Raw genomic sequence first — 21,237 nt, forward strand, 5'->3', positions numbered from 1 at the left:
TTGAACCATTCTAAATTGGAAACCATCTATAATTTCTTAAACTGAAATCCAGGTTAGATTTTATGCAAATCATACGTGTACCAACTTATGCTTGGGGGAAATAATTGTAATATGAAAATTAACAAATGATTTTAAAAGAAGAAGGCAGACAGCTTGATATTCTTGAAAGTGAAGTGTTAATCACTCAGTCATGTCTGACTCTTTGTGAGACCACGGACTATAGCCCACTAGACTCTTCTGTCCATGGGATTCTCAAGGGAAGAATACTGGAATGGGTTGCCATTTCCTTCTCCAGGGGATCTTTCTAACCCAGGGATCGAACCTACGTCTCCAGTACTGCAGGAACATTCTTTACCATCTGAGCCACCAGGGAAGACCTTGACATTCTTAATTTTGTACAGTTATTTGCAAATGAAATTATATGCCAAGGAAGAAATAAAAGAGGGCTGAGATTTTCTTTTTTCTTGAGTATTTTTTCCCTTCACTACTGTAGTATCTGTATACATCACTCAGGCTTCCCATGTACCTCAGATGGTAAAGAATCTGCCTGCAATGAAAGAGACCCAGGTTCTACTCTTGGGTTGGGAAGAACCCCTGAAGAAAGGAATACCTACCCACTCCAGTATTCCTGCCTGGAAAATCCCATAGACAGAGAAACCTGATGGGCTACAGTCCATGGGGTCACAAAGAGTCAGATACAGCTGAATGACTAACACTAGCACTAGCTATACATCAAATCAAAAACAGTCTGGGGCTTCTCAGATGGTACGCTGGTAAAGAATTCACCTGCAGTGCAGGAGGCTCAGGTTCAATCCCTAGATCAGGAAGACGCCCGCCCTGTAGTAGGAAATAGCAATCTACCCCAGGATTCTTGCTTGGGAAATCCCATGGACAGAGGAGCCTGATGGGCTATAGCCCATGGGGCCAAAAAGAGTCAGACATGGCTGAGCACCTGAGCACACACATTCACTTTCATTTCTTATCTCTCCTAACAGTTTACAATTTCCTTGAAGTCAGTAAGAAAACCTTATATGTTCTTGTTTGTTTTCATGCATCCATTATTTAATACATATTTATTAAGGTTCTACTTTGTGGCTGACACTGTATCAGGCTTAAGCCTGTTCTTTGACATAGTAAACCCCAAACAAATATTTATTGATAAATAAAATGCATGCCGTCTGCTAGCAAGTAGCACATTCATTTTAGAAACACTTTAAAAAGCTCTCTGATTTTGAGATCCTGTGACCACAAAAATCCCATAATCTTCAATAGCTCCTAGGTGTCAACTGTTGGGAGTTTTAACAATCAGGCTACAGCTGGGTTTAGAATATATTCACTTACTCACATTTTTCACAGTTTAGTGTAACTTTTGCTATTCCTGCTAAAAGAGTATTACCACCTTTCAGTTTTCTTCAATTTGGTATAAATTGCTATAAATAAATAAAATAGAAAAGTATTTAGCCACTTGACAACTATAATAATAGGGGACATTTCTATAATACCAGCTTTATAAATAAGCCAGAAACTCTCCAGATTTGGCAAGCTATAGCAGTAAAAATTGAGGAAAGTGAACGGTTTATTATAATTTAATGGCACAGATTTCTGTTGAGGGTTTATGTAATTTAGTTTACAAATATGCCCATAAAAAGAACATTTTGATATAATAAATATTCAAATAAATAAATAAATGTTACCATGACTGTTCTCTTGAGTGACAACAAACAGTTAGTACTATAGTCCCAGATGTTTACTTAAATTGGCCCTGAAAGATAGATAGACCACTGGTTAACCATCATGGTGATGGATGCACTTTTTATATTGAGACAGTTCTAAGGGGAAAATGGCTAGTCTATCTGCATACCATCCAGCTATACAGTATTTATCCATCATCATTTGTACCAGTTTCTTTAATACAGCTTTGGATTCAAAGAGATTCTTGATTTTTAGTGTGCACGCACACACACACACACACACACACACACACACACAGAAAAGAAGGGAAAATCTTTAAAAAGAATTCTCTTTTTTAAATTAAAAGAAAGTTTTTTTTTTTGAGCTGCACCATAAGGCATTCGGGGTCTTAGTTCTCTGGGCAGGGATCAAACCTATGCCCCCTGAAGTAGAAATGCAGTCTCACTGCACCAATAGGCAGTCCCAAGAAATTTCTTTTTAATTGAGCTAGACATTGTGAGTAACAACTTGCAGGGATCATTCAAGGCTCATAATGAGGTTATCTTCTTCCAGAGTGGATTATTTTTCTTCTGTGGATATGTAGAAAGAACATTTATTATGAGGGATTGGCTCGCATGATTATGGAGACTGAGAAGTCCCACGATAGGCTATCTGCAAGCTGGAGGTTCAGGAAACCAGCGGTGTAGTTCCAGTCCACACCCAAAGCCTACGAACCAGGAGAGCCAATGGTGTATGTCCCAGTAGGAGTCTCAAGGCTAATGGCGAAGGAGAAGATGAGTCTTCTCCTTGAGAGAGAGCACACTGGTCCTTCCTCAATCTTTTTGTTGAGGCCCTCAGTGAATTAAATCAGGAGTCCCCCGGCCTGCTAGGAACTGGGCCACACAGGAGGAGGTGAATGGTGGGTGAGCAAATGAAGCTTCATCTGTATTTACAACTGCTCCCCATCCCTCACATCACTGCCTGAGCTCTGCCTCATGTCAGATCAGCAGTGGCATTAGATTCTCTTAGGAGGACAAACCCTACTAAGAACTGCCCATGGGAGAGATCTAAGTTGTCCACTCCATATGAGAATCTAACGCCTGGTGATCTGAGGTGGAGCTGACTCAGTGATGCTAGTGCCGGGGAGCAGCTGCAAACGCAGATTATCATTAGCAGAGACGTTTGCACAGAGAACATAATAAATCAGTTGCTTGCAGACTCACATCAACACCTCACTGATAAGGGAGTGGTAAGTGACAATTGTATAATTATTTCATTATATATTACAATATAATAATAATAGAAATAAAGTGCACAGTAAATGTAATGCACTTGAATCATCCTGAAACCACCCCCCATCCTAGTCTGTGGAAAATTGTCTTCTACAAAAATCAGTTCCTGGTGCCAAAAAGGCTGAAGACCACTGGATTAAATAATGCCCCAGGATTCTTGTGTTTTTATCAGCCATCTAGGCTAACGGCAGATCTAAGTCCAAGTAAGGATGGAAATGACTTCAACCGAGCTTCAGTTGTGAAGAAAACTGGTCTTCTCTAGGGTTTGCTGGAAGCACTGCTCAATGTTTCTGCCTCTGCCCCTCGCTTTTGCTTTTGCAACCAGCAAGTTCCTTGTGAGGAAAAGTAGCTTCAAAGGCAGGTCTCTTCTCCTTCAGCTTCTCTCTGCTTCTGGATCTTTGCCCTGGAATTTCCCCTGCCTTGGGAGTTCTCCATTGCCTCAATGGGGTGTTTAGTATGCTTTGTTTTGCTCGTATTATTCTCAGGAGGTTTGCTCTAAATCAACTTTACAGCCAGAAGTAGAAGTTCCTTTACTCTTATGTTAACTGTCAATGTCACAACTCATCTAGTACTTCCAGCTAATTATCTGGGATTGATCCTCAATAGTTCAATACCTCTCTCTCTCTTTTTTTTTTTTGCCTACTCTGCACTTGTAGAAATGTCTCTCAAAACCAGACTCTTCCACTACTCACTGACCCTGATCAACCAGGTTACAATTGCCTGTGCAGTTTCTATCTGATCTTCCTGCCACAAAAATCTTTCAAATCTAGTCTTCAGTAGGACTGTGTCCAAGTTCATTTAAGCTGCTATAACAGAATACTATAGACCATGTGGCTTATAAACAACAGCAATTTATTCTCACAGCTCTGGAGGTTGGGAGTCCAAAATCGCACTGTTGGCCAATTCAGAGTCTGGTGAGAATCTACTTCAGGGTTCTTAGGCAACCGTCTTCTTGCTGTGTCCACACATGATGGAAGGGGCTCAACAGCAGTTCATGGACTCTTTTACAAGGTCATGAAGCCTATTTATGAGGGCTCCACCCTCACAATCCAATCACCTCCTACATCCCAGAGGCTCTACCATCTCATTGGACATTGGGTTTCCAATTTGACTTTTGAGGGGGCACTTTCTGTCTACAGTGGACAATGTAGCATCAAACGTCCTGGAGATTAAATAGTTAAACAGGAATCCTGTACTCTGAACTGCTAGTTAAGAAAGACAATGGAATCCTCCAGGAAGTTATGACAACTCTGTGTCTACTCAGTGAAAGAAAGATGTCCCTTTTTGGCTTTGAGTCAATCAAGAAGTGTCTCATTCACCCAATGGGAGCTGCCCACAAGCCAGCTTCAATTAGCACCAGAATCAAAGGTAGCTGATCAAATGACCCCAGTATATACTGACTGAAGGACCCTACAAGCAGGAGAGCAGCCTCACCACCCCAAAGAGACGTGAACAGCACAAACTTTTTAGAGAATCTCAGGAGGAAACCAAGTCTCTTTATTAAGAGTTTGATACTTACAGTATTGGGCTGGCAAAAAAAAAAGGTGTGTTCTGGTTTTTCCATAAGGTATCACAGGAAAACCCAAATGAACTTTTTGGCCAACCCAATAAAACAGGGACTAGTAAAGATAAGCACATATTTCTGAATTGTCTTAACTTGGCACAAGACAAAACCTGTGCTGATGCGAAGCAAAGAAAAGCAGAGTGATGTAGCCCAGGCAGACACACCAATACCTGGCTTGGCTTTACTCTTTGAGCAGCTTTAAGAGGAGGAAGGGGTGCCAGAGAAGTACTCAGGCAACCCCCACCATAGGATATTTTTTTGATATAATTTATTCTGTCTGGGTAGGCTCCAAGTGATGCCAGCGCAGACAGCTCTGTAATCATCCACTGATAACCTGGTCCTGTCAGGCTGACAGTACTTCCCTGGTTATTACCTGGAGCATCTCATATTTCTGAATGTTGCTGAGATTAAAAAACTAATGAGAAAAACTGGAAAGGAATATGCTGAAAGGAACATGGCTTTTGTTCTATAGTGATGGGACCATAGATGATTTTTATCTGTGTTTTCCAAAATTCTATACAAGATAAATAAATAAATGTCAAATACAAACAGTACAAGGAAGCAGCAAAATCTTCTAAAATAATAAAAAGTACAGCAAAAACTTTCTTTGAACTTGAGATTTTTGTAATTACATCAACAACATAATTACAAATTTCTATGTATAAGATGGAGTTAGAGGGCCTTGTGTCTCATGAAAGACTCTTAGAAGGAAATGTTCCTGATTGTCAGTTGGCTTCCTCTACTTTTCTTTTTAACAACACATTATGGGACTTTCCTGGTGGTTCAGTTGTTAGAAATCCACCTGCCGAAGCAGGGGACACAGGTTCAACCCCTGGTGCAGGAAGATCCCACAAGCTGCAGCGCAAATAAGCCTGTGCACAAGTACTAAGCCTGTGCTCTAGAGCCTGGGAATCACAGCTACTGAGCCCGTGCTCCAGAGCCCGTGCTCCACAAGAAGAGACGCCACTGCAATGAGAAGCCCAAGCACCACAACTAGAGAGTAGCTCCCGCTCACTGTACAGAAAGTCTATGCACAGCAGTGAAGACTCAAAACAGCCAAAAATAAAATTAAAAAAACAAGCAACGAAAAACCCCAACACATCACTTATTCTCTCCACAGAGAAAATGTACAAAACATTTTTAAACTCATATTATTTATGGAAAAATTTTTTACCTAAAATTCTCATATTCTTCTACTTGTCGTTTCCATGGACAGCTCTGGATATTTGTGATAATCTGAAGATAGTCATCCTCTGAATACCTAAAAGTCAAATGTCAATGAAATTAGAAAATAAAGATCTCACTTATACTGATAAATGAATATATAAGTCATCGAAAGATATTTATAATCTCATTCTAGCCCTCTAAATCTTTTCTTAAATAAGGTGATATAGAAACAAGGAAACCTCATACTCATGTCAAGACATCTAGGAGCATGCAATTCACAAATAATTATTGTTGATCAAGGAATATGTAATTTGCATGCATCATAAGTCAAGTTTAGTATTACAAACCAACCATGACAGCACATCAATTCACACACATATCTTATGGCTATTTCACCTTAGCTTTTCATTAACAAATACATATATTTTCATAGACATTTACCATAAATATAAAGTTTATCATCTTTTTCAGACTCTAAGTTGATAGATTTCCCTTGGGATATATGGAAAACATTTCTCAAAAGTAATCATCTTAACCTTTGATTTTGAACAGAACATTTAAAAAAACAGATTAGGACAGGTTAAAAGAGATGTATATTGGGCATTAAAAAATCTACAGGCACAGTTATACAGTATGGCCTGTTCCCAGTCCCTGGTAGACCTCCCTCCATCTGAAATTTCATCATTAATTAATAACTCCTTTAATCATAAAATAGCCTCTAGTCTTTAAGGGTTATCAGTTAAAAATGCATATATCATTTTGAGTGAAAAAAAAAACCCCATTAAATTTCCTTTCAATTAATATCATACTCACTAGTTGCCAGCTATGATCAAGGTTTTGCAATAAAGAGATGGAATAGATGTTAGTGAGTGGGTGGGGAAGGCAATAAATAATCTTGTCAGGAAAATATCTTCCCCACCACCACAGAGTACAATGCATTCCCTCCAAACTTTACCTCTAAAAGGCGTATTTATTAGAGGTTGGAAAGGTAGTCAACCAAGTAACTCCTTTGCCCTTGAAAAAGGAGTTACTTGGTTGACTACCTTCCCAACCTCTAATAAATGGAGAAGGCAATGGCACCCCACTCCAGTACTCTTGCCTGGAAAATCCCATGGATGGAGGAGCCTGGTAGGCTGCGGTCCATGGGGTCACTAAGAGTCGGACACGACTGAGCAACTTCACTTCACTTTAGGGTAGCTCTCTTGTCCATGTTGTCACCAAGATTAATCAAAGATATTTTCTCTTGGTTCCCACTGAAGAAAAGTTGAAAATCTTGAAAGACTTTGCTAAATACTAAAGGAAAAGCAAAGCAAAGAGCTACTATAGAAGAGATTAAAAATAGTTTTAGGGACTTTCTCAGTGGTCCAGCAGTTAAGACCTCACCTTCCAATGCAAGTTCAATTCCTGGTCAGGGAGCTAAGTCAAAAAAACCACAATATAAAACAGCAGCAATAGTGTACCAAATTCAATAAACACTTTTAAAATGCTCCACATTTTTTAAACAGTCTCTTTAAAAAAAAGTTTTACTTGCATACAGGCTTCATTTTATCTTACCCCCGTGGGCCCCAAGACTTGTCACCAAGGAACTTGAGAAACCTATACTTTAGCCTCATAGCTTTGTCTAGATGTGATGCGTCCCTGCTGGAGTGAGGAGGTGCCTGCCTCCACATGGTGACAGTTATCTAAACTTGTTGTTGTTTAGTTGCTAAGTCACATCCAACTCTTGTAACCCCATGGGTTATAGCCCTCCAGGCTCCTGTGTCCATGGGATTTCCCAGGCAAGAATACTGGAGTGGGTTGCCATTCCCTTCTCCAGGGGATCTTCCCAACCCAGGGATCAAACCCAAATCTCCTGCATTGCAGGCAGACACTGAGCTACCAGGGCAGGGCAATTTCATATCTAAGCTTAGTCTAGAACATTAAAATTCTCATTCATTTCCAATCAGAATAAAGGTATACTGTAAAATACATAGCCTTTAAAATGTTTTGTTTTCATGAGATATATCCTCCAATAAATTGTAGTTGGCTCCAATTTAAATTTAACTTAATATTGAAAGATGTTAATGGTAATGTATATAATTTTACTAGTAAGTTAGCTGCCTAGAAGGGCTTTTGACTTTAAAGTCCTTGATATTTATTTATTTTTAAGAGTTTTTCTTTTTTTGTTGTTTTTTTTCTTTTTTTCTTCTGTTTTTTTATTTTATTTTGTATTTTTAAGATTTTTTTGATGTGGACTATTTAAAAAATCTTTATTGAATTTGTTACGATATTCTTCTATATTATGTTTTCCGTTTTTTTTTTTTTTTTTTTTTTTTTTAGAGGCATGTGGACTCTTAGCTCCCTGACCAGAGATCAAACCAGCAGCCCCTGCACTGGAAGGTGTGGTCTTAACCACTGAACCACTAAGGAAATCTCTATAGTCCCTAATATTTAAAACCAAGTTGAATACATTACAGCAGACCTATCTTCTATTAAAGGAGAAATACTCCTGGCCATTTTACAACCAGAAGACAACACTCGAGCTACCTGGGGTTGCTATGTTCAAAGAATCTCTTTTTATGTCCAGTCTAGAAAGGAAGCATTATCCTCTGATATTATAAAGGGGAAGACCAGAGAATAAGAAACTGAAGGGAGCTGAAGGGAGTTTTTTCCCCCTACGCGCTTGCCCTTTTGTTTTACTAAAAAAATAAATCACCAATCAGCTTTTTTGGAAAACTAAGATCACCACAGTACTATCATGATTCACAAGCAGGGAGCATGGCTAGAGAAAAAAGAGCACATGAGTGTCTCAAGTGTGGGCTAATCTGTGAAACAGATGTGCCTCTGTACTAGTTTCCTCCTGGGCTTCCCTGGTGGTCCCGTGTGGTTAGGGATCCACCGTACAGTGCAGGGACACTGGTCTGACCCCTGGTCCAGGAAGACCCCACATGATCAGAGCAATTAAGCCGTGCACTACAACTCCTGAGCCAGCACTCCAGAGCCCAGCAACAGCAACTACTGAGCTCTCGCACTGCAACTCTTGAGTCTGTGCTCACCCACTGAGAGCTGAGAGCTGCAACTACTGAAGCCTGCACGCCCTAGAGTCGTGCTCTCCGCAACAGGAGAGGCCTTTGTAATGAGAAGCCGAAGAACCGCAACAAAGAGTAGCACCTGCTCACTGCAAACAGAGAAAGCCTGTATGCAGAAACGAAGATGCAATACAGTCAAAAAAATTAAATAAATAAATCTTAAAAAAAAACAACAACTTTCCTGTTGAGCTCTAAATCACACTTTCTGCAAATTTACATTTATAGTTGGTTTTCAGTTGCAAGGTACAGCCTTTACCCCACAACTGTGAGACGCAGCTACCTATGATGTCACCCCCATTAAGGACAACAAAACTAAAAGTTCTGAGATGAACAGCTTACTCAATGTTGTATTATAAGCAGATGAGCTAAGAATTAAAGTCACATCTTTTGATTCAGAGTCTGGCTCTCTTTCCAATATATCATGCTGCATCTCATCTATTTTCATAATGAAACTAAAAATTAATCCCATCAGAAGTATTTTCTGGTACCAAGACATACAATAAATCATACTAAATAATGCAGCATTTTCAAAAGAATAAATAATGTCTATTTAAGTCATTATTAATAACACTCAAAATGAGATGTAGATTATAAATAACATACACAATGATACCAAGTAAATGTAATATCAAATTTTTAAATATTTTCTAAGACAAATACTGTATGATATCACTTACAGGTGGAATCTGAAAGAAAAAAAAAAACCTAGAGAATATAATGAAAAAGAAATAGATTCACAGATACAGAGAACAAACTAGTGGTTACCAGTAGGGAAGGACAAGACAAGAATAGGGAATTAAGAGGTACAAACGACTGTGTATAAAATAAATAAGCTACAAGGATCTATTGTACAGCACAGGGAGAAAAGCCACTGTTTTATACTAACTATAAATGGGGTATGGGCTTCCCCAGTGGCTCAGTGGTAAAGAATCCACCTGCAACACAGAAGATGTGGTTTGATCTCTGGGTCAGGAAGACGTCCTGGAGAAGGGAATAGCAACCCACTCCAGTATTCTTGCCTGGAAAACTCCATGGATAGAGGAGCCTGGAGGGCAACAGTCCATGGGGTTGCTGCAACACTGCTGCAATGAAGATCAAAGATTCTGAGTGCCGCAACCAAGACAGCACAGCCAGATAAATACAATAAATATTTTTTTAAAAGATATAAATAGAGCTTTTCAAAAGTTATAATTTATGGTTAATTATATTTTGGTTAGTTAATTAGTATTTTGGTCATCTGATGCAAACAGCTGACTCATTGGAAAAGTTCCTGATACTAGGAAAGATCATGGGCAGAAGGAGAAGAGGGTGTCAGAGGATGAGATGGCTGAATGGGATCACAGATGCAATGGATACGAACTTGGGCAAACTTCAGGAGATGTTGAGGGACAGGGAGGCTTGGCATGCTGCAGTCCATGAGGTCACAAAGAGTTGGACATGACTGGGCAAGTGAACAACAACAGTGGATAGTTAACTTAACCATTAAATATTTATTGGATACTTATCAGGTGCCCAGACCTTATCTTAGGATCTTCATCTATCAATCCTACTTAAGCAGTTGAGATACAAATGTAGTTTCCAATAATATCTCTTCATGGTGAAAGTCAATTTTTCTGTCTATTGAAATGGATGAAGACACTCCAATAATATTAAGTCAATAGGCTTCTACATGGTATTCTATGTAGATCAAACATCTTTTGTAGTTAGTTTCTACAAAACCCCTGAAGAGCTCAGGCCTACATAAAAATAAATTCTGCAAGTCAATATGGTGGTATAAGATTTTCAGTCAACACAGTCAATCATTTCCACTGGGAAATACTTTTTAGGGAATGGCTGATGAATGTGTGACAGCTAAAAAAGAGACGCATGTAGCAAAGCAGAACTGAACTGAGTTATGCACAGTACTGACCTACCAACAGTTCATTCACTGAAGGTGGGAGAATTCAATTTGCATCATTTTTAATTCAGCAAGATGGTAACTTTTAATTATAATGCTGTGGTTATTATCACTGGCATAGGAGAAAGAGATCTCAAACCTTTATTCTCTGCATACTGTTTAGTGTCCCTCACACAAGTTAAATGTTCAAAAGCCAATTTTAAGAATGAATTCTTAAAGATGCTGAAGTTCTTCACAGTGTCAGTGAAATCTACAAATTGCCACAGTTGAAAAGTCAGAAACTTATTTTAAAAGAATACTTTCTCTGTCCTGAACCATTAACTTTAGGGATTTTGATAGTAATTACATATTTAAGACACGTTAGGAAATACTGCAAACAGTGACTAACTTCAGTCAACCAAGAGGGAAAGGGGTGTCTATTTACAAGGGCAGGGGACATGGTAGAGAAAAGGCTACATGGATTGGTGAAGCATACTTAGGTGACAAGAGAGATAGAGGACGAAAGCTGTGACCGCCCTAAGCTCACACAACACCCCAAAAGAGCTATAACTACAGGTATAGAAGGGGCCACAGGACAGGAGAGATGGCCTTCAGCAAAGAATGAAGTCATACCTAAACTAGGGCCATAGAGAGGAATCCTGGGAAATAAGTGCCCCTGACTTTAGTTCTCCTCATTTTTCACTCTCCTACCAATGACTTCTAGAAAGTGGCCCCAATCAGAAGCTAAAAATTATGAGAATCCAACTAAGATACCACAAGGAAGTCAGCCTCCTGAAGCACAGAGCAAGAATGAAAAAAACAGAAAGTAGACCTGGAAGGTTAAGAGAAAGTTATAGCATAAACGGGAAGCTATTCGTGGTGATATTTATCAGAATTATTTGGTGGTAACACTTTGGGCTTCTCAGGTAGTGCAGTGGTAAAGAATCTGCCTGCCAATACAGGAAACACAGGAGACATGGGTTTGATCCCTCGATCTGGAAGATCCCCTGGAGCAGTTACTGGCAACCCAGTCCAGTATTCTTGAGTGGAAAATTCAAAAGACAGAGGGGTCTGGTGAGCTACAGTTCATGGGGTCACAAAGAGTTTGACATGACTGAGTCACTAAGCACGTACGTACGCACACATGCACGCATGCAACAGTTGACTTCATTGGACTGATTTGATTATAATGCCAAAGTCAAGCAGTACCTCACTGTCAAAAATATATAATTGTAAGGATCTTCTTCACAAACATCTGCAACATGCAAATACATCATCAGGACAGAAAGAATGAATAAACAATGAAGCGGCTATTTAACGTTTCCAAATTTTCTTTCACAGCACTATTGCTGTATGATTTCTGAAGAAGAAAAAAAGATGATCCCTCCTTGCAAGTTCATAGAAAGAAATTTTCAGACATATAAGAGAATACTCAGAGTCTGAAAATCATAATTTCATAATATTATACTATCAACATTTAGAACTAGGATCCTATATGTCACAAGGAATCAGAAAGAATCAATTAATTTAGTGTTTCTCCATCTCTTGAAAAGGAGCATATAGTTAGAGTGAGCTAAAAGAGTGAATGGGCTGGCATAGATAGTGTACCTGGCAAGATCTTTAAACCATACTGGAGTGGCTAATAACCTTTTTCCTTTTAAATTCTTATGACTCATATAAGCCAAGTTATCTCCCCCTCCTGTGTCCTTTCCGCCACCCTAAATCCTCTGAATATCTCCACAGCACTTATCTTTTGTCTTCGTGTATTTACTCAATAAATACTTACTGAGTATCTCTTATGTGTAAGGTATTGTTCTAGAGACTGATAATTAAAATAGTGAACAAAATGAATTAAAAAAAAAATCCATGTTCTCATGAAATTTATATTGCAATAGGGGATTGTGGGCAATAAATCTAATGTATGAGCTGACTTGTATTTCCCCAAGTTCATGTTGAAACTCTAAACCCCAGGACCTCCGAACATGACTATATTTGGAGATAAGGCCTTTAAATAGGGGGTTAAATTGAAATGAGATCATTAGTGATCCCTCGGTCTCCTGAGACCACGAAGGATCCCTGGGGCTCCTGAGAGCCAGAGCCCTGGGTCCTACTCAGTCATGTCTGGCTCTTTGCAGGCAGACTCTTCACCACCTGAGCCATCAGGGGAGCCCCAAATTGAAATGAAGCCCTTACGGCGGCCCAAATCTACTCATGTTCTTATAAGGAAATGAAACTTGTAGATACAGAGAGATGCCAGGATGGTGGCACACACATAGAAAAGACCAAACAAAGAGAAAAGCCCATATATCTATGCTTCATACATACAGCAAGAAGGCAAGGAGAGAGACTTCAGAGAAACCAAACCTGCCGACACTGCAATCTTGGACTTCAAGGCTTTAGAACTATGAGAAAATAAATTTCTGTTGTTTAAGCCATCTTGCTGTTGTTGCTTAGTCACTAAGTCATGTCCAACTCTTTGTGACCCCATGGACTGTAGCTCACCAGGCTCCCCTGTCCATGGGATTTCCCAGGCAAGAATATGGGAGTAGGTTGCCATTTCCCTTTCCAGGGGATCTTCCTGATCTGGGGATCAAACCTGAGTCTCCTGCACTGATAGGTTCTTTACCACTGAACCACCAGGGAAGCTCTGTAAGCCATCTGCATGCATACATGCTAAGTTGCTTCAGTCATGACCAAATCCCTGTGACCCTATGGACCCGTAGCCCGCCAGGCTCCTCTGTCCATGGGGTTCTCCAGGCAAGAATACTGGAGTGGGTCTCCTCCAGGGGATCTTTCTTACCCAGGGATCAAGCCCATGTCTCTTACGTCTTCTGCACTGGCAGGCAAGTTCTTTACCACTAGTGCCAGCTTAAGGGAAAGCCCTTAAGCCATCTAGTCCATGGTAATTTGTTACGGCAGCACTACCAAACTATATATCAAGTAATACATAAATTAATAGCATGTTGAAGTATCTCATGTACTTAGCACTGTGAGGAAAGATAAAGCAGAAAAAGAGGGAAAGTATGTGAAATAGGACTGCAATATAAGTGGGGTGGTCAGGGAAGGCCTCCCTGGGAGATAGGAGTTGGGCAGAGATTTGGAGAAGAGGATTAAGTAAACAACGCACATATGGGGGTATAGGAATGGGAAGAACATTCTAGACAAAGGGAAGGACAAATGCAAAAGTCAGAGGTAGAAGCAGGCAGGGTATGTTCAAGAAACAGCAAGATGGTCAGATTTGCTGGAAATCACACACGAATTACTCAGGAATCCACTCATGAAGGCGGAAGGTCACAGGAAATCTGATGATAGAGGATTTGCTATTCAAAGCGTGGACCTCAGACTAGCACTACTGGCATCAAATAGTAAGAATATCAGAAATGCAGAATTTCAGGCCCTGTCTCAGACTTACGGAATCAGACTCTGTATTAAAGTAAAATCCTCAAATGATTTGTAGACACGTTAAAGTTTTTAACAGCTTCATTGAAGTATAATTCACATACCATACAATTCACCTATTTAAAGTATAGAAGCCAGTGGGTTTTAGAATACTCACAGATATGTGCAACCATCACTACAGTCAATTCTGGAACATTTTTGTCACCTCAGAAAGAAGTCTTATACGCTTCAGCTATTACCTCCTGCATCGCATAAATTTTGACATATTGTGTATTTTCATTCATCTCTAATTATTTTCAATTTCCCTTGCTATTGCTTCTTGGACCCACTGCACACTTAAGAATATGTTGTTTAATTTCGATATAATTGTGAGTTTCTCACATTTTTTCCCTAAATATTTATTTAAAATTTCATTAAAATGTGGTCATTGTATTATTTTTATTCTTTAAATTCATGGAGGTTTGTTCTATAATCTAGATTATGATTTTGTGTGCATTTGAAAAGAATGTATATTCTGTTGGTGGGTACTATATTCTATAGATAGCTGTTAAGTCTGGCTGGTTTATACTGTTATGCAGTTCTACTATTTTCTTATTGACCTTCTGTCTGGTATTGTATCCACTACTGAAACAGATTATTTAAGTCTCCAATTATTGTTGCTATTTCTTCCTTTGTCAGTTTTTGCTTTGTGTACTTTGGTGCTCTGTTATTAAATGCACATGTGTTTATAATCATTATAACTTTCTCCTGGATTGACCCTTTCATGATGATAAAATCAGCTTTATTTCTACTAACACCTTTTGTTTTAAAGGTTTATTTCTTCTAATATCAATATATCCACTCCAGTTTTATTTTTTTTTAATATTTTTTTATGTGAACCACTTTAAAAGTCTTTATTGAATTTGTTACAACATTGCTTTTGTTCTATGTTTTGACTTTTTGGCACTGAACCATGTGGGATCTTAACACCTCAACAAGGGGATGAACCTCTACCCCTGTATGGGAAGGCGAAGTCAACTACTGGACCTCCAGGGAAGACTCATCCCAGCTTTCTTGTGGTTACTATTTGCACATGATATATTTCTCTATCCTTTTACTTTCAATCTATTTGTATATTTGAATCCAAAATGTGTCTTCTATAGGTAGCATATAATTTGATCATGCTTTTTAATCCAGTCTGACAATCTCTGCCTTTTGATTACATGATTTAATCCAGTCATATTTAATGTTACTACCGATACAGTAAGATTTACCTCTGCCAATTTACTTTTTAAAATTTAAATTATTTATTTTAATTGGAGGCTAATCACTTTACAATATTGTGGTGGTGGCATGACATACATTGCCATACATTGGCATGACATCTTTAATAATTTAAACTATATTTTTAGTGGTTGCTCTGCTAAGTCATGTCAGTCATGTCTGACTCTGTATGACCCCATTAGACAGCAGCCCACCAGGCTCCCATCCCTGGGATTCTCCAGGCAAGAATACTGGAGTGGGTTGCCATTTCTTTCTCCAGTGCATGAAAGTGAAAAGTGAAAGTGAAGTCACTCAATCATGTCCGACTCTTCGAGACCCCATGAACTGTAGCTTACCATATTCCTCCCCATCCATGGGATCTCCCAGGCAAGAGTACTGAAGTGGGTTGCCATTGCCTTCTCCAGTTGCCCTAGGGTTTACCATATATATCTTATCAGAATCAGCTTTCAATTTGTACTAGTTTAACTGTACTGATATATAGAAATAATACTCACATAGCTCTCTTTCCTTTTTCTTTGTGTTGAATTTCTGCTATACAATATTACATTATTAATGTTATAAACCGACTATATATTACTATATTTGTTACTTTACCATTTGTAGTATTTCCTTAGCCTGATACAACTTTCCTTCTACCATATTCTTTGTGCTTTTTATTGGCAATTACACGTGTATTTGAGAAGTGCTGCCAGGACTCTGCAGTGCTGTAAGAATTTTGTCTTTTGAGTGAAATGGGAAGACATTAGAACAGAAAAGTGACCTGATCTAACTTACATTTAAGAAGTTTCCAACTATCTACTTCATTGAGAATATTCTCCAAGAGAGCAGGAATAAAAGCTAGAAGAATTATAGATGTTTGCCAATCGTGAAATAAAGATGGCTTGGACCAGGGTGGAAGTGATGAAGTGAGTAAGAAATTATCCACTTCTGGGTATGACTTCAAGGTGGCCAGTAAGATTTAATGATAGATTTAGATAAAAATAAAGGAGTCAGGAATAACCCTAAGCATTTAGGTCTGAGCACTGGAAGAACAGATTTGCAATTAACTGAATGGGAAACAGTGCTGAAGTATAAAATTCAGGGAGCAATCCAGGAGATCCTGTGAGATGTATAAGGCTTGAGATTCCTTATGAGTATCACAGGGAAGTGCTGACTGGGCAGAGGTAATATGAATCTGGAAAGAGGTCCACATATAAATTTGGGAGTCATCAGTAGGTAGATGGCAGTTAAAATTCGTGAGATTAAATGGAGTCCTACAGGTCTGAGAAGGAAGATAAATGAGGCTGGAAGACTGAGTTCTGGGACACTCCAGGGTCAAAAGTGAGGGGAAATGACATGGAATCTACAGAGAATGAGAAGAAGACAAAATATTGTAAATATATGACTTTCTTTTCTTGTTTTGTTTTTTTGTTTCTTGTGTTTTTGTTTTTTGTTTTCTATTTTTTTTTTTTGCCACACAGAGTAGCATGTGGGATCTGAGTTCCCTGACCAGGGACTGAATCTGTTCCCCCTACAATGGAAGCATAGTGTCTTAACCACTGGCCCACCAGGGAAGTCCTTGACTTTCTTAATGTACTGAAAGCTGCTAAAGAGTAGAAATAATTTCTTTATCACTGTGTCCCTTAGGCAAGAGTTAAACTGTTCGCAACCATGCATACTTTGAAAAACCTCCCAGGGAGTCTGATACACCCCTCCAGGTTGAGAACAATTGTCTCTGTGCCTGTTGTGCTGGGCACAGAGAAGCCGCTATGTGTCTTTGAAATTGAGATTTAATATATAATTAGAACATAAAACACCCAAATGTTTCAGACATTAGTTTTGAAATATGACAATAATTAGCCATCTGCTGTGACCTTATCAAGAGAAGTCACACTGATTCCCCAAGTTACGGTTAGGGTAATTGTGCAAGATAAAGCTTACCTGCATATATTTACATTACAGATCTTAAGTAGAATAAATAACAAAATGTGAGCAAAGTATATACTTAGTATTTTGGATTAAGATTGCTTTTAAGTAGCTTTGCACTATAAAGTCAAATGCCTTTCTCTTCCTGTATTTGTGATTTGTAATTCTGTTTTCATTAAGAATGGAGCTATATAGTAGCGAGAACAGAACAGTCAGAATTTTATCCAAGCCCTGGATCTGCCACTTCTAACAATCTCATGTTCTGCAAGCCCTTTTAAAACCCTCTGAGTTCATCACTTACACTTGTGGAATTAGAATAACGAAACTTACTCTGAAGAAATACTGCAAAGACTATAGATATACTTACATTTCCTTGCATACAGTAGGTCCACAAAAATCGCTGTTATTATCACTACTGAAAATTGAGTTTTGTTTCCACTGCACACGTGTTCAGCAGCTCAGTTGGGTCTGACTCTTTGTGATCCCACGGACTATAGTCTGCCAGGCACCTCTGTCCATGGAATTTTCCAGGCAAGAATACTGAGTGGGTTGCTATTTCCTACTCCAGGGGACCTTCCCGACCCTGGGATCGAACCTGTCCCTTGCATCTCCTGCAAAGCCACTTGGGTTCTTACCAGCTGAGCCATGGGGAAAGCCCCTGTTTCCATTGACAAACACTTAAAATAATACAGTATTCCAATCTTCAGTATGGTAATAGATGATACTAAGCAATTCTTGCCAAGTATTAACCAAGGGATTCCACTTAGAATTAAGCTGGTTATTTTCCAACATCAACAACCACACACAAATGTCATTATAAAAATTGTCATTATGATAAAAATATAATAGCATAAAGGATTATGAATTGAGTAGCCAGTTAGTTATCCATGGTCATACTATAAATTACTCCAAAATTTAGTGGCTTAGTTTTACAACAATAAACTATTACTGCCTAGTTTGTATAGGTCAGGAATTCATGAGTAGCTTAGTTGGATAATTCTGGGCTAGTAGCTCATTAGATTGTAAAGTCAAGATGTAGGTTGAGGTTGAAGTATCTACTTCCAGGGAGGCTCACTGACATGGCTGACAAAGCGGTCCTGGTTGTTGGCGGAAGACCTCAGGCATGTGGACCTCTCAATGTCCCTATGACACGGTAGCTGGCTTCCCCCAGAGCAAGCAACCTAAGAGAAGGTAAGGCAGAATTATCAAACACTCTATGACCTGACCTTGAAATCACACCTGGTTATTCCTGTGATACTGTATTGGTTACACAGGGCAGTCCCCTTTAGGGAGGCAGGGGGAAAACATGTAAACACCAGGAAGGAAGGACTATTGGGCACCATCTTGGAAGTTTGGCTACCAGGAATAGTAGATAAATAATACCTTTAACAATACTTGTTATATTTGAAAATGGTGAACAAATGCAATAGATTCACTTTTCTTTCTCCATCTCACTTCTGAAATTGGAAATAATCATTTCCAATTATTTCTTAATGACCTTAAATAAGTGTGATTATTTTTATTGTCACTGTCTTCCTATTAAAGGTTTCCTTCAAATGACTTGCTATTTGAGCAAGTACTAGGAATCCTTCTGATGTGAATACACAATCAAGATTGTAGTATAATGCAGAAGTCAGTGTTTCAATTTTTCTCTGAGGGAAAATTCAGTTTTATTTCCACTGACAAACACTTAATGCACTATTCCAATCATCAGCATGGTAACAAATGATACTAAGCAACTCCTGCCAAGTATTAACTAAGGAATTCAGATTAGAATTATGCTGGTTAACTTGCAGCATCAACAACCACACACAAAATATTTTATTTTCCTCCTTCCCATTAACTGATTGCCTGACTCTGAAAAAAGTCATAATCCTATTTTTATCTTTAAACTGAGGGAATTAGATTGCTTAGAAAAATAAAAGTTATATATAAAAAGGTATATGGATCAAAAGAATTTAAGAGACTATTCATTCCCTCAAGTTCTTAAATTGTATGATTGCTTATTTCTTATGTTCTCTTTGAGGTACAGAATAATGGCTAAACCACCTTGACAGATTTTGCACACACAAAAAAGAAGTTTTCAGAGACTTCTATTACAGCCTTGTTATCAGTTCACCCACCCAACTTAAAATTTTATATCAGCAAACAGAGCCACTGCTTTGGTTATCAATAGGTATGCCCCATGATATTAAGAACACACCATGTTGGCATGAATGACTGTTTTGTGTTAATGTCTCCTTTCTGACAATGAAAGGAAGGAGGGATAGATTTTTGAGCCCTTAAAAGCTGACCAGAAAAGGCAAATTAAAGGGTCAAAAGTGAAAAGACACAAAAATGTGGATATCTTTTGAAGAGGCAATGAAAGCACCATAGATTTAAAGCTGAGTGGACAAGCCATATATCACTCTATGCCAAGAAAATCTTGTCTATGACCACACACCATTTTTCCTGACAGACAACTTAAAACAGCAATACTTGCATTGTTAGCAGGCTGACAAGTGATATGTTCAGAGTCAGGTTTTTTGAAGCCTGATCTACCATAATTTATACTTCTTTTCAAGCTGCAATTCAGGTCATGCTGTTCTCCCCAAGATAATAAACAGGAAGAACACTTAGGGCCAGTCTTCAATTCACTTTGCCTTTCACCTTGCAAACAGAGCCTTCGAACAAACATCTTTATGATGCCCCATTAAGATGATACTTTCAGAAAATTCTACTGTTCTTGGTAATTTCAAATGGTACAGCATGAAACAGCTCATCAGACATACACACTCACCTAGCAGTGTATGGTTCAAGCCACAACTAGCTGATGCAAGCCTTTGTTCCAACCTTAATTCTGAGAATTTGAATTTTACCAAGAAAAGCTATTTGAAGGCAAGAGGCTTTTTCATGCCCTCATGACTGCACAGGAAGATGTAGGGCAGTGGCTTACATTCTGTAAGATCTCTAAATCTCTCCTTTCACCAGGAGCACTACTTAAACTATTCAAGCGTTCAGAAGGTATAAGATATTGTTTAAGCAAAATGTTTCCTTTCATCTTTAAGGAAGACCTAAGGGATCTATTGTCAATACAATAATAAGAACAGCTGAGCTATTTAATATTTAATGCATATGGTGCCGAAATACCTGGTTGATGTCACTGACTGGTGCTCCCTTTCCAAATCACGTAGTTGTTGCTGATTGCAGCATCCCAGCTGGCCACTACAACCCTCATGCCCATCACGAGACAACTGCACTCACATTCTATTGGCCAATCCCAATCACATGACCCCAAACATCTAGGTGGATTGGTTCCAGCCAGTGGGATATGATGGGAAGTTATGCATGTCCCCTCCAAGCTGTGTGTACCTTCTCCATAGCACCCTCTCCTTCTGCAGCAACCCTCAGATCACCTGTTGAAGATGTCTGCATCATAGGATGGAAGGATTCAGAATCCCTGAGTCAGTAGTCAGAGAAGAGTTGCTTAATCAAGAAGGAAGGCCTATACTGAACGTTGTATGAGAGAGAACACAAGATTGTGATATGATACTCTGTTTGGGGAGATTCTGTTAGAGCAGTTAATCTATCCTGACCAGATGCGAGATACTGAACAAATATAGATGTAACCTTTCTTGGGTTCCATGATCATCTGGGAAAATGAAAGAGGAACACAGGAAGAAAACAGTACAGTGACAGAGGCAGCAAAACCCAAGAGGGGGAGGAATGAGATCATTTCCTGGGTCAGCCCCTCTGAAGTATTTGCTCTTAAAAAATCAGCTCATTGGTCTGAAATGATGTGGACTAAGATAGGCAACTTAAATATTCACACAATTATCATTTTTTAAAAAGTAAGCAGAAAAGATCACAAATAATCTCTGCCATACTGAAAAATGCAAGCGAGCAGTGATAAGATGGCTAGGCAGCATTTTAGTATGGTATAATATTTTATCCGGGAGACACCTGGTAAAAAGGATTGAGATGGAGAAACCGAGAGAAACATTCAAGGAGAAAGGATAAGGCAGGAAAAAACAGAAAACTTCAGATTCAAAG

General features: G+C 38.9%; 1 protein-coding gene across 1 annotated transcript in view; it reads right to left on the bottom strand.

The window, feature by feature from the left end:
* ST8SIA6 (ST8 alpha-N-acetyl-neuraminide alpha-2,8-sialyltransferase 6) overlaps nucleotides 1–21,237 on the bottom strand; it is a 159,827-nt gene that overhangs the window by 35,839 nt on the left and 102,751 nt on the right. Inside the window, exon 4 of the mRNA XM_070471835.1 lies at nucleotides 5,702–5,788. Within this exon, the coding sequence (XP_070327936.1) occupies nucleotides 5,702–5,788 (87 nt within the window). The remainder of the gene's footprint in view (nucleotides 1–5,701; nucleotides 5,789–21,237) is intronic.

Source organism: Odocoileus virginianus, chromosome 9 (assembly GCF_023699985.2).
Source record: "Odocoileus virginianus isolate 20LAN1187 ecotype Illinois chromosome 9, Ovbor_1.2, whole genome shotgun sequence".
Taxonomy (NCBI): domain Eukaryota; kingdom Metazoa; phylum Chordata; class Mammalia; order Artiodactyla; family Cervidae; genus Odocoileus; species Odocoileus virginianus.